This window comes from Clinocottus analis, unplaced genomic scaffold (assembly GCF_023055335.1).
Source record: "Clinocottus analis isolate CAN_PGR_092001 unplaced genomic scaffold, fCliAna1.0.p SCAF_22, whole genome shotgun sequence".
NCBI lineage: Eukaryota > Metazoa > Chordata > Actinopteri > Perciformes > Cottidae > Clinocottus > Clinocottus analis.
In genome coordinates this window covers 10992102-11019078 of record NW_027175954.1, presented here as the reverse complement: position 1 = coordinate 11019078, position 26977 = coordinate 10992102, and the positions used below count along the sequence as shown (strand labels likewise).

General features: G+C 39.9%; 1 protein-coding gene across 5 annotated transcripts; it reads right to left on the bottom strand.

The window, feature by feature from the left end:
• Window positions 1-6276: 6276 nt before the first annotated feature.
• Window positions 6277-25924, bottom strand: wiza (WIZ zinc finger a). Of its 5 annotated transcripts, XM_068589378.1 has the most exons (10): window positions 25832-25924; window positions 24786-24884; window positions 24126-24198; window positions 22756-23259; window positions 21812-22555; window positions 21290-21637; window positions 20474-20688; window positions 20178-20358; window positions 19926-20085; window positions 18163-19115 (listed from the first exon to the last, which is right to left on the bottom strand). In XM_068589378.1, the coding sequence occupies exons 3-10, from the start codon at window positions 24148-24150 to the stop codon at window positions 18959-18961; spliced, it is 2334 nt and encodes a 777-aa protein (XP_068445479.1). In that variant the 5' UTR covers window positions 24151-24198; window positions 24786-24884; window positions 25832-25924; the 3' UTR covers window positions 18163-18958. The 5 variants fall into 5 exon arrangements, with proteins under 5 accessions (XP_068445475.1, XP_068445479.1, XP_068445474.1 ...); XM_068589374.1 differs by lacking the exon at window positions 18163-19115 and adding an exon at window positions 6277-6374 and having other exon boundaries at window positions 24786-25911; XM_068589373.1 differs by having other exon boundaries at window positions 24786-25910.
• Window positions 25925-26977: the final 1053 nt, after the last annotated feature.

Here is a 26977-nt window from a genome sequence, read left to right as displayed (position 1 = left end):
TTGAATTCCATGTCATGATATTTACGAGGACATTTTTTACTTTGTGTTGTGTTGATGTGCATAAAATTACTGGTTCTTTCTGCACTTAATAAGCCAGGTGATCTTAAGAGTAACGTGCTGAATTCTCCGATTTGTGTCAAATCTTTTTCTTAAATTGTCAAAGGAATAGTTTGACATTTTTGAAAAAATGCAATAAACTTGAGGTTACGGCTTGCAAACTGTTAGTTTAGCATAAAGACCGAAAACAGAGGGAAACAGCTAGCCTGGCTCAGCTCAAAGGCCACAAAATTGGTCTTCTGCCACTAAAGCTAACTAATTAGCACAATATATCCTGTCGGACTGTTCTCATACAGCGCTCACTGCATACACTTATGCAATTTAATGCCAGGCTTTAGCTTCATATTCAACATCCTCGAGAGAAACTCTGCGAGGAAAGGAATACAACTTTGAACTAGTTCTTTCAGTGCCAAATAGTTTTTCGGTTTTTATAAGCAATTTGCTGTTATTGACCACAGACATGTTAATTATCAATTGAGGGTTCAAATGTATTAGAATAACCAGCAAGAGAGTCTTGGAGAATATAAAAAAAACTATCCAATGTACAAGCCTGAAAGCTGATCCACAAGCCCTTTACTCTTTGTTTCCTTCTTCCTCTTTGTCATTTCTGACTTGAAGAAGCAAGTGAGAAACATTTCATTCCTATCAACCTTGTGACAAAATGCTGAATAGCATAAAACATCTTACAAACAGATGTTCTTCCTAATCTGGCCAAAAGACAATCATAACTTTCATCTGTCAAAACCAACCCAAGGAAAATATGTGACCAGACTGAGACAAAAATACATTTCCAACACTCTCATTTAATTTCTAGCAACAATGTGGCCATGTACTCCAAACATTTTTCTTCTTTGTAAATATTAATTGAGCTGTCAGTCTTTGTGTGTTGTCTGTTGTTTGATGTTGTTTTATAAGGGCATCAAATACAATATGTATGCTGCTTATTTTAAGCATTTACCACCTCGTCTTTAAAAAACCTCTTTAGAACTGGTTTGATTGATATTAATGACCGATTACTCTTTATGCAGACATAAAAGTAACCAGTTCAGAGAAAGGGAAATGGTTATTGATCAGGTAGCAATTAACCTCGGAGACGAGGGAGCAAAGACCACAATTAAAGGTATTACATGTCGCTGCGCCGCACACAGAAAGATTTACGCTTCCAACAATAATAAGGGCGGTTATGGCTGTGGGTTGGTTTGGTTTTTTAAGCCATTCATCTCCTCAGTCCATCTCCTTCTCTCCATTTCATTTCCGTTTCATCATCAGTCTCTCATGATGAAACGTCAGCGATGGTCTTCTGCAGCTTCAGGGTGGAAATCAATGTTATGCATCAGGACTCAAGTGTTGTGGTAGTGGCTCCTATCTTAGATCAACATGTCCTATGTTTTTTCCATCATAAAAAATGTTCTTCACATTGAATGATAAATGATAAACATTCAATCAGGCATGAAGTTGCCTGATTGAGAAACAATATAAGAAGCTAGCCTCCTTTTACTTCCCCTGCAGTCTGAACGATGATGCAGAGATAAGTGTACAGCAGTGAATGATTCAGTGCAGTCCGCCGCCCACAGCGGTGACGCTGCGGGAGACAGTGTAGGCGGACGGAGAGATAACTCTTTCTCTCGACCTCAAAAGTTCTGCTGCGTTCCCCACACCGAACTCAGCAAATAGTTCTCCACAAGGTACGTGCTGTTCTGTGGTGACACAGTGAAAGTAACATGCCAGCTCATGGATTTTGGTAACACAGCTCATATTTATCTGCTGATGGTATACCGCCGTCTTCACTCTGATAGTTTGTCAGGAGAGCTCTGACTCTAGATGTCAAAGTTGTTTATAATCAATTAATGAGTTGTGTATAACACACTGCAACACAGTTGTAAGCAGCTATACGAACGTTTGTAGGTGTTCATTTATGTATATGTTATTAATTATAACTTCTGTACTGGTGTTTTATGTTATATGAATGATTGATAATAAAGCTGGCCCATGAAAAATACAATTTGCCTCCATAAATATTTCACAGACAGATTTAAAACTGTTTATAAATGTGCTCAAAAGTCATGAAACAATGTTGAGCGTTACATTTTTACCTTGGAATATGGTAAATTATAATTAACAAATTATTAACACCTCATTATCAAAATAAATGCATAATTAACCAGTATAATGCAAATATACTCAATGACTACATAAAATGTGGATACATATTTAGATGCAACTGTTATATGTACAATCATTAATCATCTGTTTATATGAGTTGTGGATGCTACACAGTTATACCCAAAAGTGTCCTTATATCTACTTGAAACAATGGATCAACAATGCATTAATGGTTTAAAATTTCTGTTGGTTAAACAATATATGAAATGGAAACTGAACGAAGGTCTTACTAACATAATTTTCACAAAATGAAACTCCTTAATGTGCCGTGAATTTGAGCTCTCATGCTGCCTGATGTGTCGGGGGGTTGAGGACAGACTTTTTCAACGATCCTACCAAAGTAAAACCATATCTTCCTGACTCACCTGGATGTGGTGGTATAGTTAATCTCAAACATCTGGAGTGTGTATGCAGAGCATTACATCACAAACTGAATCAATTATCTGGGATGGGACAGCTGACGCCACGTCATCTCCAGTCCAGGCTCAACCTGATGTGATGGGGTCTCAGGTTCACTGTCAAGTAAATTTAATAAAGATCAACATGGTCTGGAGTGAGGAACATGACTGAACTGTGACATATATCTCCAGAAATGTAATACTTTCAACACCACACTCACTTACTGGACTGCTTCGTGCTCTAATCAACAATCATAAGATCAAGATACTGCTTTACGATTGATGAATAATTACATTTTAAGTTAATTATTTGATCTCTTTGTTCGTTGTTGTCAGTTCTTTGGTCTCATTTTCCTTCGATGATACACCTTTAACTAAGGGGCGGCCATTCCACATACAATATTATTAATCACATAATGTATTGCTTTTATTTGGTTATAAAGTTGTGTTATGTCTATTATAATCTAGAGCCATTAAGACGCGAGAGCCGTTGACTGTTTGAGCAGTTTGTAAAAGAAATAAAAGAAAAAATGCCTTTTTCATTGTGTGTTTCAATTTCTGACATTAAGGTTCTAGTTGCATAGGCACATGTGCTTGCAGTGAGACAAATGAAGATCTGTATGAAAATGGGTTTTTATGAGCACACAGGAGACACTTTAGCAGATGATAAACAATGAGGTTAGATGATTATATAAAAGGTTTTACACCAGGAACATTATGTCATAGAGGGAATAAGAAATGATGAGATATAACACAAATATTTAACCTTTGAATAGATCTTGTGGTCAGAACAACTGTTGACTCTAAATACCAACATACGTAAATCTAGTTGTTTTTACATAACCTTCTTTAATAGGCTTCTGTTCCTTATGAAGCTCAAAAAGACACATCACATCCATACACTCTGTAATTGATCGTTGCTGTGGCTCAAAGGACATTTGTTCATGCCTTTGTCTGATGGAGACAATGATGTCAATTTGCTGCAGTGTGTAATGTTCACTTTGGCCTGAGTGCAGCCAGTTCTGTGTCGGTCGGCCTGAAGCAGTCAAACTACTACAATACCGATTGTAAATGGCTAAGGCTGGAACTTGAAGTGAAACAAGAAGAGGTTAATATGAATTGTGTCCCATCAAGCGCATGAGTGCGTCTACATATGTGTGTGTCCTCGAGTGTTGTATGTTACATGAAAGGGTGTAGTGGGTTTGGAGTAAAGGAGCAGGAGAGGGACCCAAAGAGACTCCAGAGGTTAGCTTATGATGATAGAGAGGAGTGTTTCTGAAAAATACCATATAGGTGCTAGTGTGGTATTAATCTTATTATAGTACTTTTTGCAATAATTGTACTTGTAAATGTATTTTAAGAAGAAGTACATTTCTAACTTTATTGCATTTTTAATCACATTTAATGCAGAGAAAAGGAGATTTTTTTTTGTTGAAACTTTTGCAATGGAAACCCAACTTTGACCTGGCGAGACGTAGCGGTAATACTAAGTTAGTCTGCATAGAGGAGAAGCTCCAGACTGATTTGTCTTTGTGTACTTTATTTTGTTTTTTTTTCCAAATAATCCAATGGAAACTCAAAGCAGCAAACTCAACTCAGTGGCGCTGTAAAATACTGAAAGGGTACTTCTGGGGGCATTGCAGTACTCCACGACCACTGGTTGCAGACTATACATGTCTGTACTACCACAAAGTTACAGGATGTCGGTGTGCCCTGGCATTCTCACACACTAAACTTAAACCACATGTTTGGCACATGAGCCTGCACCACAACCAGACTCTGAGCCAATCACTACAATGTCTATACAAGGGTAGTAAAACACATTTTATGTGGTTACAAAATTGTTTCAACTAAACTTTAAAGGTAACCTCTGTACTTTTCACCCATGTTTTTGACTAATAGAGACATACATTTCTGGAATTGGCCCAGTATTGAATGAGAATAGACAACAGCTGCTCACCACCTGTTATTCTATTGGGGCATGTTGGCTTTACCTTTATGCCCACTAAAGTGCTTGTTTTTGCCATTGACAGACTGTGATTGTTATTATAAGTCAGACAACATGATGAAAAGAGTTTCGCTCAAGGAGAAGTCTTGTTCTGAAATCTTGTGAGGTGACATGTTAACTGAAGACAGCGTTGGAAACACTAGTGCCGTCCAAGTTTGTTGGGTTGGAGTACAAAAAGCGGGGCTTGGTGTTAACTAAAACATTTTCAATGTCATGGTTGAATGTTGGATGATTTCCAGAATGTGGATTGAATTCGATGGCCACCTCTCGCCTATTCGTTTACGGATGTTTAGATTTCCCATCAAGGCTTCTCCTTGAGCGTTACTTGGACCCAATAACAAACAAACCACATTAAGTAAAGAAACACATTTATTCCTCAGTAGGATCCTTTTCAAAATGTTGAGATATAATAACAAGCTGAGCTTGTCAGTGGCAAAAACAAGATGGATGTAATGTTACGTCGATGCTGCTCGCTTGCCATCACAGCTTGTTTCGTGGTTGCAGGTTTCAGTGTCCAATTAGGAGCCCAGAATGTATCCTCATTAGTCACTTACACACTAAAACATGAAAAAATAGCATACAGGTTGAAAAAATAGTTACCCTTTAATTATGTGCCGTATGTGGAAATGGGTGGAGGATATGATCGTTTTAAAACACAAAGGTCAGATGACTGTTAAAATCACGTAGTGCTAACAAAGTGACCCACATCTAAAACATCTGGAACAAATGTTACGTTTTCAAGATCTGGACAAGAATTTAGATTTTTCACATTTCAAACATACCTTGAGCAGGTGTCCTACATTTAAACAGTCAAATGTTCATTTTAAAGTTACATCCATTTGTATCTTCCACTTTTTTTTGAGAAAGGATTACAATATTGTCAGTTTTTGGAGTATTCAATTGTAAATACTGATACATTACAATGTTAGTGTTGACATTTGAGATTATGTATCCTAGGTTTTTAGGTATCATAGGGTATTGCATGACAAATCAATACAAAAAAAATGAATATTGGAGATGACATGTAGCTACATAATCCATAAAACCTTTAAAACACCAAACAGTTAATGAGCCAAAATAGTACAACTAAATAAATAAAATCAGGACTATCTTCACAAAAAAAAGAAAACTTTAAAGCAATAAATTACATTTGCAAAAGAACGAACACAAAGGAAAATATCTGTACCACTGATTCAGATGTTTTAGTCTAAACCAGATACAGCCAGTGACTCTGCCAGATTATGATAATAAATAGCCCTGTTATCATGTCTTCTATTGAATTACCACTTGTAATGAATCTGGCCTTGCTGAAATGTGTTCATGCTGAGGGCCATTTGCAACAACAAACATCATTGGGCTCATCTTTTCTCCACATGCAGAGTCATACAATGCACATAAGGAGTGTATCATGACAAATATAAGATCCCTCGGGATGCTCACATCAAACAGAGGAAGAATTGAGAATCTGTGTATTCATGTCTTTGTAAATAAGACAAATACAGTTATTCTATATGGATATAGATGGATACAGCAGGTCTTCCTGGAGTTGTTGAGCTCATCATCAGTCTGCAGTGACAGTTCTGTCTCAAACAAAAAACATACTAGTAAAAGGATGTGAATATATATGGTGCAATGTTTATTAGTTTCTGTGTGCCAACTGTCACTCTCCAATTCTCTGTGATCTTCAAGCCAGTCCGAAGAAGATTAAGTGCTGGTTCCACACAGGAGAGCCAGTCCCGTCTGAGTTCCTGTAAATTGAACAATATGTTGGCATAAAAGTCGTTCATTGTTGCTTAAATGCCACATTAAATGTTACTGGATTGACTGTATGGATGAAGGTTGATTGGAGGTCAGTGCAATCGAGGACATGCAACAATAGAGCAGTGAAATCTTTTATTCAAACTTCCCTTTGAAAGTAGTCTCTTTTCAAATCTAATTTAACAACAAATCGGTTTAATATGTTTATGGTTGCTGTTAGGTCTGTGTCCGAATAAATACCAAAGAAAACCCAAATATAATTAGCAAGAACTGGAACTGAAGAGTGACTTTAACATTTAGCAGACTTTTGAACTCAGCTGTTCAATATACATCTGTACACCATTACAGCACTTTCTTTCAGACAGGATCTTTTCCCTTTGAACACAGGTCCATCTTTGTGCTCTGGTGTTCAGCTTTGGAAACATGCAGTGCGAAAGAAAAGCATGCATTGAAGTGCAAAGTGATCACCCTCCTAGTGACCAGCCAACCATTATGAAAAGGCCTGTACAGCTAAAGTTGTCTATTTCTGTATGTCCTTGTGCCTGGCTGGTTTTATTAAAATATTCTGGAATCTGAGTGAAGCTATTACTGAGGGATGAATGAACCAACTGTTTGGACTTTACAGCTTTAACAAATCAGGAAATGGAGGTAGTTTCTGGCACACCTTTTTTTTACTGGATATCCACACTATTGCAACAGCCATTGAAAACTCATTAGATATTTATATGATGAGTCTATCACATGCATTCTACTAATATTCAGTAATTGTCACTTATTTCTCAACTTATGTGACTGTGTTGACAACCTTTGAAGTTAAAGATGAAAGCAGATGTGTCCAGTATGCCATCCTCATTATGGAGTTGACTTTCCACAAAACCCTTCCCCAAACTGGGATTGCCCAATTCTTACTGAGAAATAGTAACCAGGCATGGCCAACCGGTCAAGCTTTGCATTTCTTCACAAGGTTAAAATGGCCCCTGTAAAGCGGTAATAAGAGCTCAGCTCTGAATTTAAAGAATTTTGAGGTAAGGAAAGGATTAAAAATATGTGTCAGTTCTAGTATAAGCAGATATCTCCAGCTAACTAGCAGACGACCATCAAGGAGTACATCAAAAATAACCATATTATTTTGTTATTATTAAAAGACATCTTCACAAAATGAAAAATACAAACAAAATGTTAAAGTTAAGGAGTCAAACAGGTTTATATGAGAAAAAGTACAAGTCTGACCTTTTCATTTCTTTCTTGTCATACATCGCCTACTCACAAGTTATACTACATTACAATAAAAGAACAAAACCGTGCCTCTATTTTCTTGTTTTTCATGTGGCTAATCAACTGGCGGGGATGCTAACCTTTTCTTTTGGACTTGCAGCTATAGCCTCAGCCTTTTGACATGATATCATGTTTCACTAAGGGCATGTATGCAATACCTTTTTACGAGACGATTTTTTAAAATGAGTCACTTCAAAACAGCTAGCCAGGCTAATGTTAGCTTAATTAGCTAGCCAGCTACAACTAATATTAACTCTTACTGCAGGCTAGAATTGAGAGCTCACATTTATCTACAGGACAACATTTTAAAAGCCATTGTTCGTTATTTGGATGTTAAAGCAATCTTCCACCGTTTTTATTGTATCTGCTTGCCTTGCTTGACAAACTGTCAAGTCAGTTAAGCTAACAGTTCAGCTAACAGGAAGGTGTGCAGCAGGGGCACTCCAGATGAACGTAGTGTTATTTCTCTCTTAGTTCTGTCTTACTGTGAATTTTTAGTCCTTTGTAATCACAGCAAGAATAGTTCACACCAGAGGCAGCAGCTCTGCATTTCTCAACCACACTGATGGCTTCACCTTGACCTCAGTTCTCCACGGGCTTCTGAAATACTTGAACCCATGAATCACAGATCCCAGTGGAGAGAGGAAGAGAGGAGAGAGGTGAAAGAGTTGGTGTAAATCAAGAAACTACATGGATGATCCAATGGGTGTGAAGCTGAAAATCTGGAAGCTTTATGGATGTTAGATATAGTACATAAACAAATCCACATGAGATCTGCAGTATCGCAATTTCAGATAATGTTTTCTCTTTTTCTGTGGATTCTTACTTGAATTAAGCTGGGTGGGTTTGTTTTTATAAGACATTACATATCCATATTTTCAGCACTTGCACTTTGGGAGGTGCAGCATGTCCTTGATTGGCCAATGTGTATTTGTATACTGAACTTTATGGAACACTGTCTGTATGCAGGTCAAAAATGGGGTGGTTATACTCTCGCTCGCGGACATGATATTAAAAAAACGTGTTGACTGACTTCTGTGTCTTGTGCGTGAAGAGGACAATATTACTGGACTGGTGTCGCCCAGTCTCAAAGGGAACGGGCGGGGTCTGCTGGTGGATTTCCATGACCGTCTATAAACAGCTCATGAGAGATTTGAAGAGTAGCAGCAGCACTGTGTGACAGCAGTGAGACTGCCAGAAAATGGAGCCTAATTAACCTGATAGCCCCCTTGTTTGTTTGTGAACGCAATCCATCTTGCATTGAATCCAGACAGATTGATCTGTTTTTTACCAGCCATAACTTACATTCCACCAACAGATCTGTCCATACAGAGCTGACGTCAGGGAGTAAACAAGATTCATCATGAAAAGGTCATTAGTGCCTGCCTGCAACCTCACAGGGATTCAAAAACCATTCATCATTCAGTTTGTGGCAGGGAGTTGTCTATTGCATCACCATGTGTGTTGGTTTCTACTTACATGTGGATTATCAATGGTGCGCAATTGGTTTGTTTGCTGTAATGGTCAGTATGGGAAATAAAGGTGTTAAACGAAAACATAATCAAATGTAAAGGTTATTCTTGAGCTTAAATTTCACATAAAGGTGTTTAAAAATGCTTTCCACTTAAACGTGTTTTGGTTGTTTGAGGCTCTCCTTGAGGTCCATGTCCTCAGAGAGCAGACGTTGAACACGGTTTGACAAATTGAAGAGCAGAGTAAACAATCTGTTACCAAACAACATGAGTCAAAGGCTGATTAAGAGCCAAACTCTGCTTGTTCCCTCTGCACGATCAAGACAGGGCGGGCGGCCACAATAGCCTGCGCTCACTGCTGAATAAGGCATCAGTGTAAACATCAGAAACAAAATCATACAGCCAGCTTTAGAGATTTTGGTTGCTCCCCAATATTTTTGGTTCCATATTTGGAGCCTGTGCTGTCCTGCTGAGCATCACAGAACCCTGGAGGAGTCATGTGTTTATGTGACACATTGAGGAGATATTTACAAACTCCAAATTTATACTTTTACTGGTCTGTACAGCAAATGAGGTGAGATTTAAAAATATGGTTGTTATTCCGTGAAGTACGCTTAATGCTTTGTTTTACATAAAATGACTTTTATATCATAAACATGGATTTCTTGGTGTAAAAATCTATGCTCGTAAATACATTAGAAGTTTTATTTGGAATAATTATAATATATAATAAGGTGTTTAGTTTCAGACACAAATTCCATTTCAGGCTGGTTCTTAACCTCAAATACATAATATTACTTGTTTACTTTTTTATCGACTGCTCTGCGTGTCCTTCTGCTGATTCCCTCTCCGCTGAACCACTGAGGTGTTGACGAGACAAAACTATCATGGTTTAAACAGTCACCCAGCTGTACTGTACTGGATGACTTTCCTGGACTTTACTGGCATTACTTGGTTGAATCAGTGTGTACAGTGAGTTTGCATCAGTTACGGGCAGAAGGTTCACAGAGCTGCACAGCCCTACTGATTTTAATCTACAAAGTATAAATAGCAGGACACGCTTGTGTATGTCAACCCAGATGTAGACTCAAAAGCCCAGAATGGATAAACACGCGGGAAAAACACGCAGCTATCTCAAATTTTACACATTTAACTTTTTCTTCTAAGGGAACCACTTTCTTGCATAATAAGACGCTTCATTTATACACTTCACAGCTGCTAACACTACCATCTGCAGACACTTTATTTACCCACCAATGTTGTGCTCTCATTTTCCTATGTACTATTTTATTGCAACGTCTATGTCTTCATTTTATATTAAAGCCTAGTTGCATGGTTCACCCACACAGGTGTATTCACCTCTCCATCTTATTGGACCTCTTATCACAATTTTGTGTATGTGTGTGTGTGTGTGTGTGTGTGTGCAAAATGTACTTGATTGACACTTAGTTTCAGCTCCGTTCAGTGTCACACAGGTGTTACATGGGCACTAACCACCATGTGCCACCATTAATGTCATTAGTAACACCTGTGCTTCTTGCTGAATAGGCCCAGTGAGTGAAATATATCCATCCTGCATGGCTTACACCTTAATGCACATTGTTTTTCTCATTCCAGGAGCCACGCTGGTTTGTAGCATGCTTTGTTTGGCCGAGCTCTCCTCTGTAATGAGCAGAGCAGTGTCTGCCTGTGTCCTGTCACAGTATCTTACCAAGTAAAAAATGGTTCATGTAAGGTTATACAGTGTTAGGAGAGGAGGAAAGGCTTTTCATTTAACTATTAGTAGTGGGTGTAAATCCAGGGACTTTGATCTTTTGCTTTGAATATCAAATCTCTCAGCTCATTCATCTGAAATGTAGTATTCTCCCTGGGCTCGTTCACACTATATATATGTGGTTAATGTAGGGTTGCATGGGCTGGAAGGGGGAAAAAACATGAATAAATCAGGAGCGAGAGCTGGACAGAGAGCCTGGAAAATGTCAGGGATTATACAGAAGATATTTATTGTTTCAAAGCCACTGAGACCTGTTATGAGCTTCTGGCAGCACATCTGTTTATATGGTCAACTTGGACATTGAGAACAGTTTTTAAACAGTGACAACTGGGGTCTGACCACAAACCAGGTAGACTGGGGTCTCTATGTTTCTTTAAATATACTAATGTCATAAAGGAGAAAAGCACCAACTCTTATTTTATATAAGTACTTTCAGGTGATACTCGGTAGTTGCAAATTTCCTCTATCCTGTGGTATTTTGCATTGAGGGATTTTTGCCAAGCACCTATCTCCTGAAAGAAGCAAAGTGCTATGCCACATCACCTTTCTCGACATTCCATATATGAGAATAAATATGAATGTGAGCCACATCTGTCCATCTGTGTCAGCTTTTTGACGGACTGGCAATCTGCCTTGGATCTGTCTCGGGCCTCAAATTTAGTACCAAAGATTGTGTCCTTGGATTTGCACAGTAAAAAGTTCCAGGCCAGGTCTGACAGAGAGGATATATTCTGGAGGCCGAATAATGTCATTGTCCTGGTACAAAAGTTAATGTTCTAAACTCAAAGCAGAAAAGCAACCACAGGCTATTTGAGCATGGCAGCTTATTGAATGGGCTGCACGGTGGTGTAGTGGATAGCAATGACGCTCCACAGCAAGAGGGGCCGGGGTTTGGATACTGGTCTGGCAGGTCCCTCTGTGTAAAGTTTGCATGTTCTCGCTGTGTCAGCATGGCTTCCCTCCAGGTTTAATTGGACTCTAAATTGCTTGTAGGTGCAAATGTGAGCATGAGTAGTTGTCTGTCTCTATTTCTGCCCTGCAATGGTCCGGCGACTTGTCCAGAGTGTACCTTGGCCATTGACAGCTGGGATCGGCCCGAGCACCTCACGACCTTAAAACAGTATAAGTGGTTTGGTGTCCTCTTAATAGTGATAAGCTCACTATGAGTGAAATAAGGCAAACAAAGCCTTCGCTGTTCTCATGTGCTTCTGAGAAATCACCTACCACTACACAATTCCTGGTTTCCTCTTCATTGAAAATGGGCAGTAGGATTGATTTTGTTTATTATGGCCTCTGTGCTGTCAATACAAATCAAATGCGGTGGTGAAAAAAAAAAAAAGCTTCATCTGCATTTTGAGCCAATTTATCTGTGGAATTAACAACCACTCATGAAAAAAGAAATATGCATTGATTAAAATCGGCCAGTGAGAAAAAATGTCGACTAAGGTAATGCCAAATAGTTTGATAAATTACATGTGGTGTTATTAGAGTATAATGTGACAAGATAATGACAATTACAGTGCTTTTTTATTTTATTTTTTGCTCCAGAGGAAAAGTATCCAAACAATCTTACCTATTTAAGTAACTCTTGGCCTTCCTTTGGCCATATTTATCTGTACTTATTTTCCTAATTACTGATGAAAAAAGTGGCGGTGAGCCATGAACACTCTGAACTGTGACAAACTCAATATACAGTTAACTATGCAGTATGCTGGCCACACAATTCCTAATTTCACCTTAAAATGTCTGCATTACCCTGCTGCAGAACAAAAGTCTCCCCTCAGATGAAAACAATTTGGAAAAACATTGCAGAATTGTTGAATTGTTTCCTCTTCGGCTGTATTTGCTCTCATTTGGCATCCGGGCATTCATTCTTTATGGGAAAGAAACAGAGTGCAGCACTTCTAGCGTACTTTTTAGATTTTTAAGTTTTGTTTTCCAGATGTGCTTATGTTCTGTTGTATGTTTCTTTAAATGCCATCAACCTGCAGATGAAAATGAGCCTGTATGGCGGAATCTGGTACATTTACAGGATTGCTTATGTAAGTTAATGAGCATTGTCTCTTCTTAAGTAAATTAAACAAACGTAGTTTTGAACGACGGGATGGGATTTATTCAAATGTTGCAGGAGGGATTTTAGGGAAACTTGTTTTACTGATGGTATATTTATCCTATGAGAGGGGGAAATATATTTACGTTTCAATTGATCAAATCATTGTGTAATTGAAAGAGGGTGCTTAAAGTGCACAGCGACTTTGCTGTTTGATTGGTTTTCAGAACTTTTTCTGCGTCCTGCTCTCCCAGCATTGGTTTTGGCTGCAGCAAACTGCAGCTGTTTTAAAAAGAAAGGTTCCCACATAAACATCCAAATTGGAGCTGAAGCATTTGGCAGATATTTCACGAAGAAAATTGGTGGACACCAAAACCAGCGTGAAAAGAATATGAATATTGGACATAATATTAGCTTTAAGTTACACACACACCTCTTATTGCTAAACAGAAAACAGTTTGCCAACAATTTCACTATATCAGCTATGGAAGTATGTAGAAAGCTTATTTCAGCAGCCAAAAAATATATTTTTTAAAACCCAGGTTTTAATGCTCATGGGAACTCCACATCATTCATTGGTGACAAATTAGTGTGGCGTGAATATTTCTGTGTCTGAATAAAGTTTGCAGACGACCACATCATTACAAAATAGATTGATTGAACCCCGAAGTACCAAAGACAGGTCTCTCTCTCTACTCTCTGGGGCCCTTTACACGTTGTCGTAACACTATATCTTTAATTTTTTACTACTGAGTTATAGACACACAAATGTGTACGTACGCAGGCCAGATGTGAGTGTCGCTCTGGATCTACGAAGGCAAATCAAAATCATAACGCAGTGTGCTGCCATGGATCTCTACAATGGTCATATCTTCAAAGCCCATTCTGGAGAAATTGCTATTAAAAATAATCAAACAATCATCACGGGTAAATCTCTAGGAAATTAAAAGCAGAACTGAAAAAAAATAATATCTGTATCTAATTTGTGACTTCGCAATAATGAATACATCTAATAAAAAATATTGAAACTAATAAAAAATGTTTTTTTTCTTCCTTGAAAGAAATAAACGATTGATGGTTGTATCCATAACCTCTGAAAATAGTCATGCTGAACCTCTCTGTTATGTTTACAGATGCAGTAATTTCCAACACACAGTTCATGCCCATGTTGCTCCGCTCTGTGCTGAGGGTCAGGTAGAGTTGCAGCCTGTCTGTTACATCTGATGCTGTTGCAAGCATTTGGTGAGCTGGTGGCATGTTTTGTCTTTGAGCCTTGCACAACCTTTGCCTGTTAACTTCTTGTATAACAAAGGCCCGATACACAAACATGGGTCTCGGCTGGGTTATTCCAGAAAGCATCTTGGCAGTAGGAGAAATTATCCGTAAATCACTGGAATTATTTGCTGGTTGTTTCAAATATATTTCAGATCCTGTTCAACTGATCCAGGATCTGTAGTGACCTCAATGCAGGAGTTACGCGAGGTCACCTGAGCCTTCTCCCGAGCAACGGCATGATGACACTAGCAGCTTTACGTCCCCCAAGGAAAGGCTCTGTGCTTGTGGTGTCTGGTGTCTGTTGGAGTCTGGATGTTGCAAAACTGCTGATCGCGGCAGCCAAGTGCGCTTGACATAATCATAACCTCTTTGCCTGCTGAATCAAACCGTGATCACTCCTGGTCCACACATACAAGAAGGTGGTTTGTTTAATGAATAAAGCAAAAATGATGCAGTTACAGCTGCGTACATTGTGTTTGTGTATTTGCTGAAAGCACATTTGTGTGTGAACTGTATAATTTCTGTTCTTGAACTATAGTGCAGTACCAACAGCAGCTGTTTATCAAAGCACAAAACTTCGGACATCTCAAAAAACAGAAAGGGAAATTACAGATGCACTGCTAGACTAGGGGGATCTGTCCTCTCTGAGGGAAGACTGCAAAGTTAAAAAGTGTGTGATAAATCACCATCTTCTGCCAAGACCCTGAAACATAAATCACACTGGAAGAATTTACTTTCAGACTCTAAGTCAAACTCTAGGACTGACAGAGAGCTTTTCCCATCTTTATTCTGTGCTTACAGCCAAATAACAAATGCAGTTATATGGCTGGGTATTAGGACATCTGTCCTTCATATGCATTAAAATAATTACCAGGTATTTCCACATGTTGCTGTTAGAGATATTGCTGTGTCCTCAGCAGACTCGGGTCATCTGGTTAATACACAACAACACTGCAGCTATCTTTCATTAAGTTTTGATCAAAGCAGCGAGAGACGTGATCAAAGTAAAACACAATGGACTAACTAACTAACGTGATGGACTAATCTCTTCCAGACAGTTACCAGTATGTGATGACTCAGTGTTGAGAAAAATAGAGGGATTAAGATGTAAAAAATACACATTTGGCATTCAACAAGAAATTAATTAATAATGAACATGAATATGCAAGATGGGACTTCGAAAATGTAATTCCTCCACAAGTGGAAGCAATTTCATCATTGTCAGGCAAGGAATTAATACTTTCGTGTGTGTGTGTGTGTGTGTGTGTGTGTGTGTGTAATAAATCAGGAGTATCATAGTTTCTTTATCATAGAAGACGAAATAACTGCAGATCAAGCTGATAAATGTGCCTGATGTCACATCACCTTATAAGGCTTAACTTAAATGTAATATTCAATCAATCTGCATTTAGCATTTTCTTTGTTTATCTCATTCTGCTCTTTGGTGGAGTTGGCTGTTGCTGGTGTTACTTTATTGTTCTCAAAACCTTTTTACAGAGCAGCAGGAGAAAAAAAATGCACAGCTTGTCCCAATAACATTAACGACACAGCAATTACGTCTCATTAGTGTCACCTGTGTTAGATGGTCTAATGACCGCTGTGCCATTCAATGTTTCAGTCATACATCCATGTTTTCCCCACCCACAAGACATTTTAAGGTGAAGATTTAGACATGTTTGTGTAAATTAAATTAAATTGTAATTAATGGGGACGTTAATAGCTTTTTCAGGTCAATCAGTCGTATTAATCCTCGAGTCCACGTTCATGTGGACAGTCTGGTAAAGAGAAGCGAATAAAGATACTTGATGAATGATTGTGCCAGACTGTCGAGCTTCCAGTTTTAAAAACAATACACCCGTTAGAAACCCAAAGTTATTATACCACCTCCTTCAAATCCCACAGCCCTGAAAGACAGATGTGCATTTAATGTGGGCTCTTACTTCAATGAGAGCTTTGAAAAAGCTGCTCTGAGTCCCTTGAGTTTGCGTTAATAGATGTGAGCAACAGCCCACTCGGACCCTATCAGGTGGGATCACTTGCTCACTAGATGCCCTGAGATTGGTCAACCAGCAGAAGAGCAGACATCAGATTTATTCATCAGCGACTGAGGGCAGACTGAAACCCTGCCCACGTCCCTGTGGTAGTAAATTACACAGAATGAGACTCTAGAGATCCTCACTTTGAAGTGAATATAAAGCAGACGGAGAAAAGAGGAGGCCATGTACTGTTTGTGGTGGAGACCAAGCAGGAAACAGAAAGGGTGTTAGGCTGCATGGAAAGCTATTACAGGTCCTCTTCACAGCCTCTCCTGTGGGGTATTTCCTCTCCTTCACTACAGAACAGAGCTCCCATTCTTCAACTGTTCTATGTGCTTTGCACAACAAGTGCGCATAGATGTCCGTCTTTGGAATAAATTGTACCTTTTCTTGTCTGAACAATGATGAAATGAGATTGGAGTGCGACACTTCCGCTGTTTTTTCAATCCAAGCTCACGTGCAGTACTTGTGGACACAGATTGCAATATGAAAACTTCAAAAATAATGTTTTTTGCAATGTATACTGCAACTTTTGAGGATATAAAACTACATGATGTTTTGAGAGACACAGGAGACTATTCTTCTATTTAGGAGATTATTCTTTGTGTGCATTCTTTTTTACAATTTAAACATTTCGACTTCCTTTTGGCTATCAAGGAGCAATAAAGGATAGAGGATCTGGTGCAGAATCAAGATCACTGACTGCTTGGCAACACAATTATATGAGTGGGAAGATGGAGGAAATCCAATCAACAGCCACACTTTAAACATTATAAAAACAAAGGAGAGCAGTTCAGAGATGTTTTGCTCTGAAGTCAAATCTTCCCCACACAGACTTTTACAGTCTGGCATCAAGACACACTAACAACATAATGTCATAAAATTGAAGCATTTTCATACCAGGACTACAAGACAGAATTGTACTTTTGTTGGAGAGGCCCTGTTTTACAGAAACATAATAAAAAGCTTTCCTCTTCATGATTTTTCACATTTTTACGACTACAATGCTTTGTGGAACTGAAATGTCAGCTATGACTGTGAGCATGAGATTGTTTACACAAAGAGGAGATGCAGTTATGATGCAACATGGCAGGGAACGAACACCAAGCATTGATGTTTCAGAAATGTGTAAACAAAGGAACTTTTTTTAAACAACTACACAGGCGCAATCAGAAACCAATCAGTCTGCATTGAAGTCTGTGGAAAATAGACCCACTGCAAACTAATTCACAGTTATTCAACACAGAGCTGTTCACACGTTCCTCCATGAGGCAACTACATCCTGGTGGGCTAAAGAGTGAAATGTGGCCTTGGGTTTAAGGCAGTGAGCATGAACAGCAACATCCACTCATTTCTCTCTCTCTCTCTCTCTCTCTCTCTCTCTCTCTCTCTCTCTCTCTCTCTCTCTCTCTCTCTCTCTCTCTCTCTCTCTCTCTCTCTCTCTCTCTCTCTCTCTCTCTCTCTCTCTCTCTCTCTCTCTCTCTCTCTCTCTCTCTCTCTCTCTCTCTCTCTCTCTCTCTCTCTCTCTCTCTCTCTCACAATTAAATAAACATATATAATAGCTCAAAATGTTTTTTAATCAAGCGAGAGATCCCAAAAATGTTGCTAAAAAATCCAAATAAAAGATGACAGAGCTAAATTAAAATTCTGTGTAAGTGAGAGAATATGAAAATATATTTGGATGAGTGGAGACGAGAGAACTTGTGTGCTGAATTTTGCTAAAGAATTGATTGAATAAATTGGATTGTAGTCGACACCGCTGACCTGTACATCTGGTGACAACAACAAATTGTATTTGTATTACCCGAGTCTCACAGTGAGGGCTGGGCTGCCGGTTTAATGCAGTTTGGTCTGTATAAATTGTCCATTCATTTGTAAAAAAACAAAACAAATATGTTATATACAAGACACAGTTTAATTAATATTGGTATTAAAAAACATATGTAAAAAGACCAGAAAAACACAGTATTTGATGTTATACCTGAAGAACAGTCAATAATGGAAACAGTATCTCTATGGTCAATATGGTTGAGGCTTTGATTTTTAGGATTACATTACTGATAACATTTTTCTTCCAACCAGCTTGTCACCAGTTACAGTTTTTGTTATTTCCCGTCTCAGTTTTTTGTGATTCAAAAACTATTTCTATTCACAAAAATAAAGAGAAGATCCAACCAGATTAATGATAAAAACCCTGAAAAATAAATGGGTAAAATAAGACTCAATTCAAAAGCAAATAGAGGAGATAAAGTATATGGACAAGTACACCAGTCTGCTCAGCAGGAAGAAAAAAAAAGAGAAATATCTCTGACCCGGGACGTTCTTTCAGACTCCGACATTAAATAATGACAAACTATTCAATATATCACACTGAAACACATTTACAACATCTATACAAATAGTATGAGCAGGAAAGCAGTGGACATCAAAATGAGGGATGAATCAACTTTGGATATTAACCCCAAAATATCCAGTTGTGAGTATTGTGATCTGTTGTATTCAGTGGATTTTACCTGAGTGGATTACGTTCAGCTGCTTTCCTCATATGGCTCATGCTTGCCCTCTCAAGGACAAAAAAGGAACATCAAATATGCACTGATAGTTGATGACCTCAAAGTAGACGTACGGTCTCCGTCTTGACATACGAAAGTGACGAGCTTGTTTGATGTGAACTACAGAGGGACTTTGCAGACTAGACAGCGACCGGATGGACAAGTGCTGGAGCTGCAACAGGTGCAGCCGGAGGAGACGCTTTGCCTTTGTAGCCCAGCGACAGGATGTGTTTCTGCAGGTGTGTGATCCATCGCTCTTGAACCGAAAGAGGTCCATGAAACACTTCCTCACAGAACCTGAACAGAACACAAACCAGTTTACCAAATGAAGGCGGGCCAACGCACAGTCAATCCCCACTCAAAGTCTTTTAAAAGCGTTTTTTTTAGTCCGTCTGTCGTGGAACAGATGCCTTTCATTTTCTCAAAGGTATCAATTAAAATGGACTCTTAGCTTTTTTTACGCATCAAGTGGATTTTTGTTACGTTATGTGAAGTGTAACCTTCATAGACAGCTGTTTAAATCCCACAAATATGCCCATGTAAATGCGCTTGATTGATTGATTGATCAAGGCTCCAAATCTGTCTGCCTCACTTCAGGCAGATTCAGCTCACTCGCTACACTGAGCAGGTAAATAAATTAAATGAATCAATACACAAGCCGACAAACACTAGACTCCTTCCTGTGGAGGCCCAAGATAAAAAACACTTTTTAGAAAAATGGAATTTTCTGGTTCGATAAATGTCTGTCAGTCAGTCAGCTTGGTGAAGGCAGGTTGTGAGCTGCTGTCCAGACATATTGCTGAAAGATGTGAACCGAAGATGGAGTCAGTGTGGATTGGATGACAGGATACTTACACACCTCTCATGTCTGTCTTCCAGTATATATTTCCTGTAAGATGCTGGTGACTAAGCACACGTCTGGTTTGACTCCAGCAGGCGACCTGTGGCATGTCATCCCTGTCTCTTTTTCCCCTCATTTCATGTCACCTTCTACCTAATAATGCAAGCTGGTCAAAATGATACTGTAGGTGTCCTTATTGATCCATTACGATAAACCCAGTTATTCACAGAACACGAGGGGAATGTAATTATTTGTTTTGTACTGACCTGCACTTGAGGGAGTAGACTTTGCCCACCAGCTTGACCAGAGGTGTAAGTGGGGGCTTTGGAAGCATAGCAGGGATGCTGCCTGACCGTGAAGGCTGCTGGGAATTGGTGTCGTGATTTTCTTCCCCTGCTGGCCCAACACGCTTTGGTGGATGGACTCCTGAAACCACAGAGCAAGGTAATAGAAGCATGTAGAAATGTTTTCATTCAGCAATTACAGTACATCTGCATCCGGCTACTTTCAACTCTCACCCCTTGGGGAGCGCAGGCCGGGGTCGCCGTGGGTTGCAATAGTCCGTGTGTGGCTGTTTGAGTGTCTGGATGAGCCGGTAGTCACGCCGAAGTTCTCCCTGCTTACAGAAGGCTTCAGGCTGCTGCCAGCGACAGAGTCAGAGTCTGTGGACAGAGAGGGTGAAGCAGCACCTCTCTGTGACTGAGAGAAAATGAGAATGTACATGATATTAGACTGTACACTGCTTAATGCATTGCTCATATGTATCCTGTTGTCAAACATAGTCATTTAAATCTTATTTTACAGCACAGCCCACCTTCTTGATGTAAAGGTCTCCCATGCGATAGCGTTGGGTTATTGCTGCTACCTTGATTGGGTCCCTGCGGATCAACTCACTGAGGAGTTCGATAGGAGAGCTCGCTCCGTCTGCCTTCCATTCAATGATCCCCAGCTGTCTGAGGTGGGCCCGTGCGTGACTAGCCAGAGCTTTGCGGTTCTCAAAGTCAAAGCCACAAAGCTCACAGGATGCGTCTGACACAAAGAAGACGAGAGTCAGTATCTACATCACCAATGACAGAGGAGACGTGTAACACGGGTTCAGTGAGTTTCAAGAATAGTTTTAAGATGTTATAATTGTGTAAAAAATAGGTTTCTGGTACAGAGTTTAGGGCATGCCAGTAGAATCACTAGGATAGTAAAAAGTGACAGCAGAGTAATGCCAAGAGTGTTGAGAATGTGCAGAGGCAGCATTGCATTGTGGGATGTGTCTTGTGAAGAGAGATTAGAATAAATCCAGTGAAAAGACACAAACTAAGTCTGCTTCTGTCTCTCGATACTTTCCAAATTCCCTTTTCTGTCTGTTGCACTTGGAGTCATTCTTTCTCATTTAAGATGTAAATCTGGTCACTGTAGTTTTTAACAAACTGGAATAACTAGCACATTTCTTTTAGGACTATTTAGTGAGTATTATTGGCACCAGGTCAATGTTTGAAGGATTGACTAAGCATCCTAGTTCATCTTAGTTAAGAAACATGTTACAGAGTACAACAGTGTGGCTCACTATCTTTTAACAACATGGTAGTAAAATGATTACATACTAAGCTATTGCTTAACAGTGGTGTTAATATATTACCGATGTGTGAGGTCCCACTCCTGCCAGGCGAGGGTTTCTCCTTCATGGAATAATCAAGAGGTGCTGTCGAGATGTTGGGTAGTTCCCCCAACTGGAGGCTGTCCAGGGACCTTCTTGAGCCTTGAGGGGCCCATGCAGCTTTGCCTGATGACCCAGTGGGCGCAGACACTTTCTTTCCTTCTTCACCACGCATCATAACCTCTTTGAGGAGATCAATCGGCGACGATCTGGTGGACCAGGTGAGTCCGAGCTGGCGCAGATGCGCGCGGGCGTGGCATGACAGGGCTTTGCGGGTCTCAAACAGCTGTCCACAGAAATCGCAAAGGACTGTGGGTGGGGATTGTAGATCTGTGGAATGTCGGAAAACAAATAAAGAGGATAAAGCCACACTTTGATGAACACAAGCAAAGTAATACATTTGAAAAATATACAAGGGGTTTATTGCTGGCTTCTGAGATATGGCACCTAACAAATACCATTTGACAATTACCACTATTACAGACGAATGGCTCTCTGCTTTACCTGCATTCAGAGGCTTTGAAGCAGCAGGTGACTTCTGCGTAGGAGAGTTGCTGCTAGTGCTGGATCCCTTCGGTTGAACAGACACCTCCATCTCCACTGGCTCGGGTTTAGGCTTCCTGTGAAGGGGGTCCACTGCCAGCCTGAAGCCTTTCTTAGCCTTTGGGGCCCTGTTAACAGGAGACCGAATATATTTTGCAGGGCTCGGGGAGAGGGATGTAGAGGGAGACGGGGCTGCAGATGAGCTGGTTGCACTGTTCATTTTAGAAGGGTGTATGGCTTCCAGCATGCCACTGTTGACCAGTTCTTGAACGGTGTCAATTGAAGAGCTTTTACCCAGCAGGTCAACCACTCCGATCTGACGCAGGTGAGCGCGTGCGTGGATGGCCAGGCCTTTACGATTCTCAAACCTCTCCCTGCACAGAACACAAGTAAAGTCCTCCGACGATTTAGGCCGTTTGATGGGTGGGGACGCCGGTGGAGCGGATCGATTATAAGGTCTTTTCGAGGAAGATTTAGAGGGACTACTTGAGGTGCTTGCTCCCGCCTCTTGCTCACTGCTGATGGGCTTAAGGTCCTCCTCCTCCATGATCTGGTAAAGCAAATCAATAGGGCTGCCCTTGATGTCGCTATCAGGGATTCCAATCTGACGCAGATGTGCCCGAGCATGACCGGACAGGCCTTTGCGTGTCCCATACCAGCAGCCGCAGAGTTGACACACATGGACCTCATTTGTGGCTTCTGAAGCTGCAAGAATGAAAAGAGTTATGAGTAAAAGGAACCCAGGCTGTGTCATTTTAATTACCTAAAAAACAAATATGTAACATTACCAACTACCTCTCTTAAAATCAAATAAGCTACCTGGGAGTTGGAGCTCTTTCTCCCAAGTACAGCTACTCCCCTCACTACTTTTAATATTTCTTTAAACATCTAGAGTTCAGTCGTACCTAAGGTGATGGGGGCGTCAGTTTCCAGCGGCGCCCACAACGGTTTGGTTTTGGTTTGGTGCTCTGAAGATGAGCTGCCGCTTTCATTTGTTCTGGACTTAACCGGCATAAGACCAGAGGGGGTCGAGGTAAGGAGAGAGGTTGGTGACTCTTTTTGTCTGGCTGGAGATCCTCCATGATCCATCTCATGTGGTGTTGTCATGACTCTACTCTCTGCTTTGCTGGAATCACTCCTGTCCTGTGGTGCTGAAGGTGTTCTGGACTCCTGCTGGGAGGCTTTTTTGAGAGAGGTTGACCCAGGCAGAGAGGAGTTTGCTTTGAAATCAGGGAGGGAGTCACCCTTCTCCTGGATGAGCTGGTAGAGCAGTTCAATGGGAGCGCCGCTGCTTTCTGACAACGTCACACCGAGCTGCCGAAGGTGGAGGCGGGCGTGGCTGGAGAGCCCTCGTCGTGTCTCGAAAATTGTTCCACAGACCTCACAAATAACTGGGTTTGCTGTTGATGCTGGAAAGTTCAAATGTTTTGTTTGTCAAAATTTGTCATTACAACTTCAATGGGAACACTTCTCTTGGCGTCTCTAACCAATAAAAAGAACACGCCTGAAGCTTGTTTTATGATGAGTTAATTAAGATGTTGCCACTTGAAAACAGACTTGACAACCTTTACTTATGTCACATTAAAACATTAAAAAAGAGTAGCAATCTATACGGATACATCAATGTAACGTTTTGTCTTGATACAAATTTAGACACATACATTGGTACAGGGTATTTGCTGATATCTAGTACCAATCCGATAACCGTTATCTCCGTTTCCCAAATTTAAATCTGCAGCATATCTGTATCACACTGCGCGGAACTCATTGGAATCAACTTTTAGGCCTTAAAAAGATATATGCACAGTGACATGCATATGGTGGAACATAATATCATTGCAAATGTGATGTTGCATTCATAAATGGTACATTTTCATAAATATGACACGTGTTAGGGTGTTTTTTTTAATAGTAAACTAGTAGAAATAAGTTCAAGAATCAAAATGATTCTACGATGAAGACGGTGTTCAATCACAATTTTGAGCAATTAAATAAAGAAGCAAGCACCTTCCAGCTCTTGTAACAATGTTGATAACGTATTTTAATATTTTTCACTCTATTCATACACACATTCTGAAGCATCATTATTGTATAACCTTGTATATTTAATCTTAATTCTGTTTTAAGGTTTGTTTTGTAACACCTGCCTCTCTGGACTACAGATGAAAAATAGCCTCTTGGCTAAATCTGGCGCAGTTACAGAAATGTTATGTTGAATGTGCACTGTCCCTTTATCAAATAAACCATTATTTAAAAAAAAAACAGTGTCTCCTACATTGCGCATCCATGGCTGCTGACATTGTTGCAGGTTCCTTTTGAAAGCCGAGAGAGTTGAATCTCTGCTGATCCTGTGTACATAAATGGAAGAGATTCAAATAAATTAAGAATATGCATCAATAAATCTGGTCCAACAAAATGAAACCGTATTACTTGTGATTTCATGACAAAAATGTACAGATCATGGATTTTTCTGTCCCTTCCTCTCTTCTTAACCCTGCCTATACGTAAAGCATAGGAATATAAATGTATGGTGTTTTTTTTAATTTTGTTTTCCCTTTTAAGTGCTGTTTTTCTTATTAAGTAATAACACACACAAAAAAAGTTGTTTGTAACATGGGGCATCCAAAGATGCAATAAAAATAAGTGCTGGATTTTTCAGCTGAAATAGCTTTTGTTATAACAACACCACATTGACAGCTTGTGTTACTTATGGCAAACTGCTTACAGGATGTGAGTAGTAGAGCACACCCTTATTCAAGCAATAGTCAGACAGCTTGTTATACTTGCTTTGCCAATGAGCATTCCATGAGGTGGAGGTGTGGTATTTTCTGATGAGTGGATTACCACTTGTTACTTGAAAAATAAGTATTACATGAAGTATGATGGATGGAGACACTGTTGGTGAATCGTTGGATGAGTCGTTGAACTCACGTACCTGTCCCAGGTAGGCGTGTCCTCGGCCCCCTTCCTCGCGGCGCACAACTGACGCGTCTGCTTCGCTCGCGGCTTGGGTCGGACCAGCTGAACGCACAACCTTTGGAGAGGAAAAGTCAAACACAGAGGGAGCAGCCTCGGCCTTCAGTTTGTTGCTACGGCGGACCACCAGTTCGCCCTCCTCACAAACCCTTTCCCTCATATAGTCCTCGTTCACAAAGTGCTCGCTACACACGCGAGCGCCCCGGCGGACCGAGCTTCCCTCTCGTTTCAGCGCCGCGAGCCAACGACGAAAGACCGCCTGCCGCTTAAAAGGCAAAGAGTGAAAGTGGACGCTCTTTCCTTCGTCTTTGGCTCGATAAAACTCATTGCTGCACCCATGGACGATACAGAAGTGACCCCCTCTGCGTCGCGTAAAAGCTGGGGCTTGATAGTTGTCCATTGAGCGATCGCGCTGTCACTAACTTTTAGTTACGAGTTGGCGAACGTGAACCAACCAACCTCATGACGTCACGGTTACGCTGACAAGACGGCGAAACGTATTCTTTCGCTTACAAAATAAATCAAAAAGGGAGTCACTTGTTCGAAGAAGCAAAGTAAAATCGATTACTTTCAGCCACGGCGTTAGACCTGTTTTGACTTTTAGAGAGGAAGTCCGCCTTCTTATCCCCACGACGTGACACGATGGTAATATCGCAACAATTTTTATGCCCGTCAAGAAATATACTGTTGATTACAACTTTAAATGTCATTCACTTTAAGAATCGTCTTTTTCTGATGGTATCGTTCGCATTACCTCTTACAGTAAGGGACACCTTAATAGGACATCGTTGAGGTTACTTATACAAGCCTAAGTGAATTAAAGCGAACTTAAATCGGCGTTTTCATTGTTGCATCCTTTGTTTTGATCTGGAAGGATGCTAACGTTAGCTGCATGATAACTCAAATTAAACGTCAATTTGATCGAAACGGCGAACAGCTACATATCTTACGCCCAAGAATGGAAACCAATCGACACTTATCACATGTAGATGAAGGTTAATTTACCTAAACGGTTGCACACATTGCCTCAGTAACGTTACATCTGTTTCAGACACTGATCACAAGATCAGCGGAAGTAGGGGGTCCACACATTCCCGGGGATGGATATTTTCAAAATAAAAGCCCTGAGGCTGTACCAAAAGAGCTGACTGGTAAAACGTACCATTTATTTGACCTTAAAATGAGAAGATAATAAATGTTAATGAAAGATAATTCCATTACTTCTATACAATTCTTTTATTATTTTGGCCAGTTACTCTTCTGTTTATATCCATATAAACTGACCAGATATTTTATTTAAACTCAGGAGAAGGTGTCAACTGGTTCCCTGTACACTCCTCACTTCATCGTCATCGTCATGAATACAATTTCCATTTCATGTCACCATTTCATTAGGCCTACTAAACAGCAATAATCCTATTTTGATACTGAGTCTGACCATAAAAACAACTAACTGTCCTGAGACTGGCCAGGTCTGTAACTGTGTCAGAAAAACTCACACATTACAAGTCTATTGTGAAATGCTCAGCAATGAATTGGTAGACATTGCCAAGCAACTTACTGTAAAACAAAATGTTACACCTTACCTGTCTTGGGGAAGAGTGCGTTGGAAAATAGCCATGTGTGTGGACATTATATCCGACACAAGGGTGGTCATAACCTAAACTAAAGACAAGCCCTTTTTCACTGAGAAAGAACTGGAAGGAAAAGAGTACAGACAGTCTACTAATCAATTTTTACATGTATTATGTAGTTTGTCTTTCATGTGTAAACAGTAAAAATCTAACAATTCATACTTTATACAGGTAAACTCTGGATCCAGGCAAATGTAATCAAGTGAGGTGAAATAGCTAGAAAAGCATCTAAATGGATTTTAGGGCGAGACAAATGATCAGAATATGTTCAATTTACATATAATATTTTCTTTTATATCAAAAAGTGCAATGTTTTCAATTGAAATGTTGAGGAGCTAAAGTAGGAAGTAGACTACCATGGACTTATTCTGACAGCATATAAATAAATACACTGTCCCGAATTTGACATTGTATATACATGAAGTGAATGTATGCGACGAATGTCTTTCCAATCAAGTAATTTGGTTCACCTGTCCTCACAACGACACAGAATACACGCGATAATCTCAACTTTTAC

What these genes read in the sequence shown, in the direction of transcription:
- wiza (XM_068589373.1), bottom strand. Translation starts at nt 25,226, where the DNA reads ATGGACAACTATCAAGCCCCAGCTTTTACGCGACGCAGAGGGGGTCAC. An exon ending in AGCAGCCATGGATGCGCAAT is followed by an intron (nt 23,260 to 24,125) that starts GTAGGAGACACT and finishes TGAACTTTCCAG; the next exon opens with CATCAACAGCAAACCCAGTT. An exon ending in GAGACCTTTACATCAAGAAG is followed by an intron (nt 20,359 to 20,473) that starts GTGGGCTGTGCT and finishes ATTTTCTCTCAG; the next exon opens with TCACAGAGAGGTGCTGCTTC.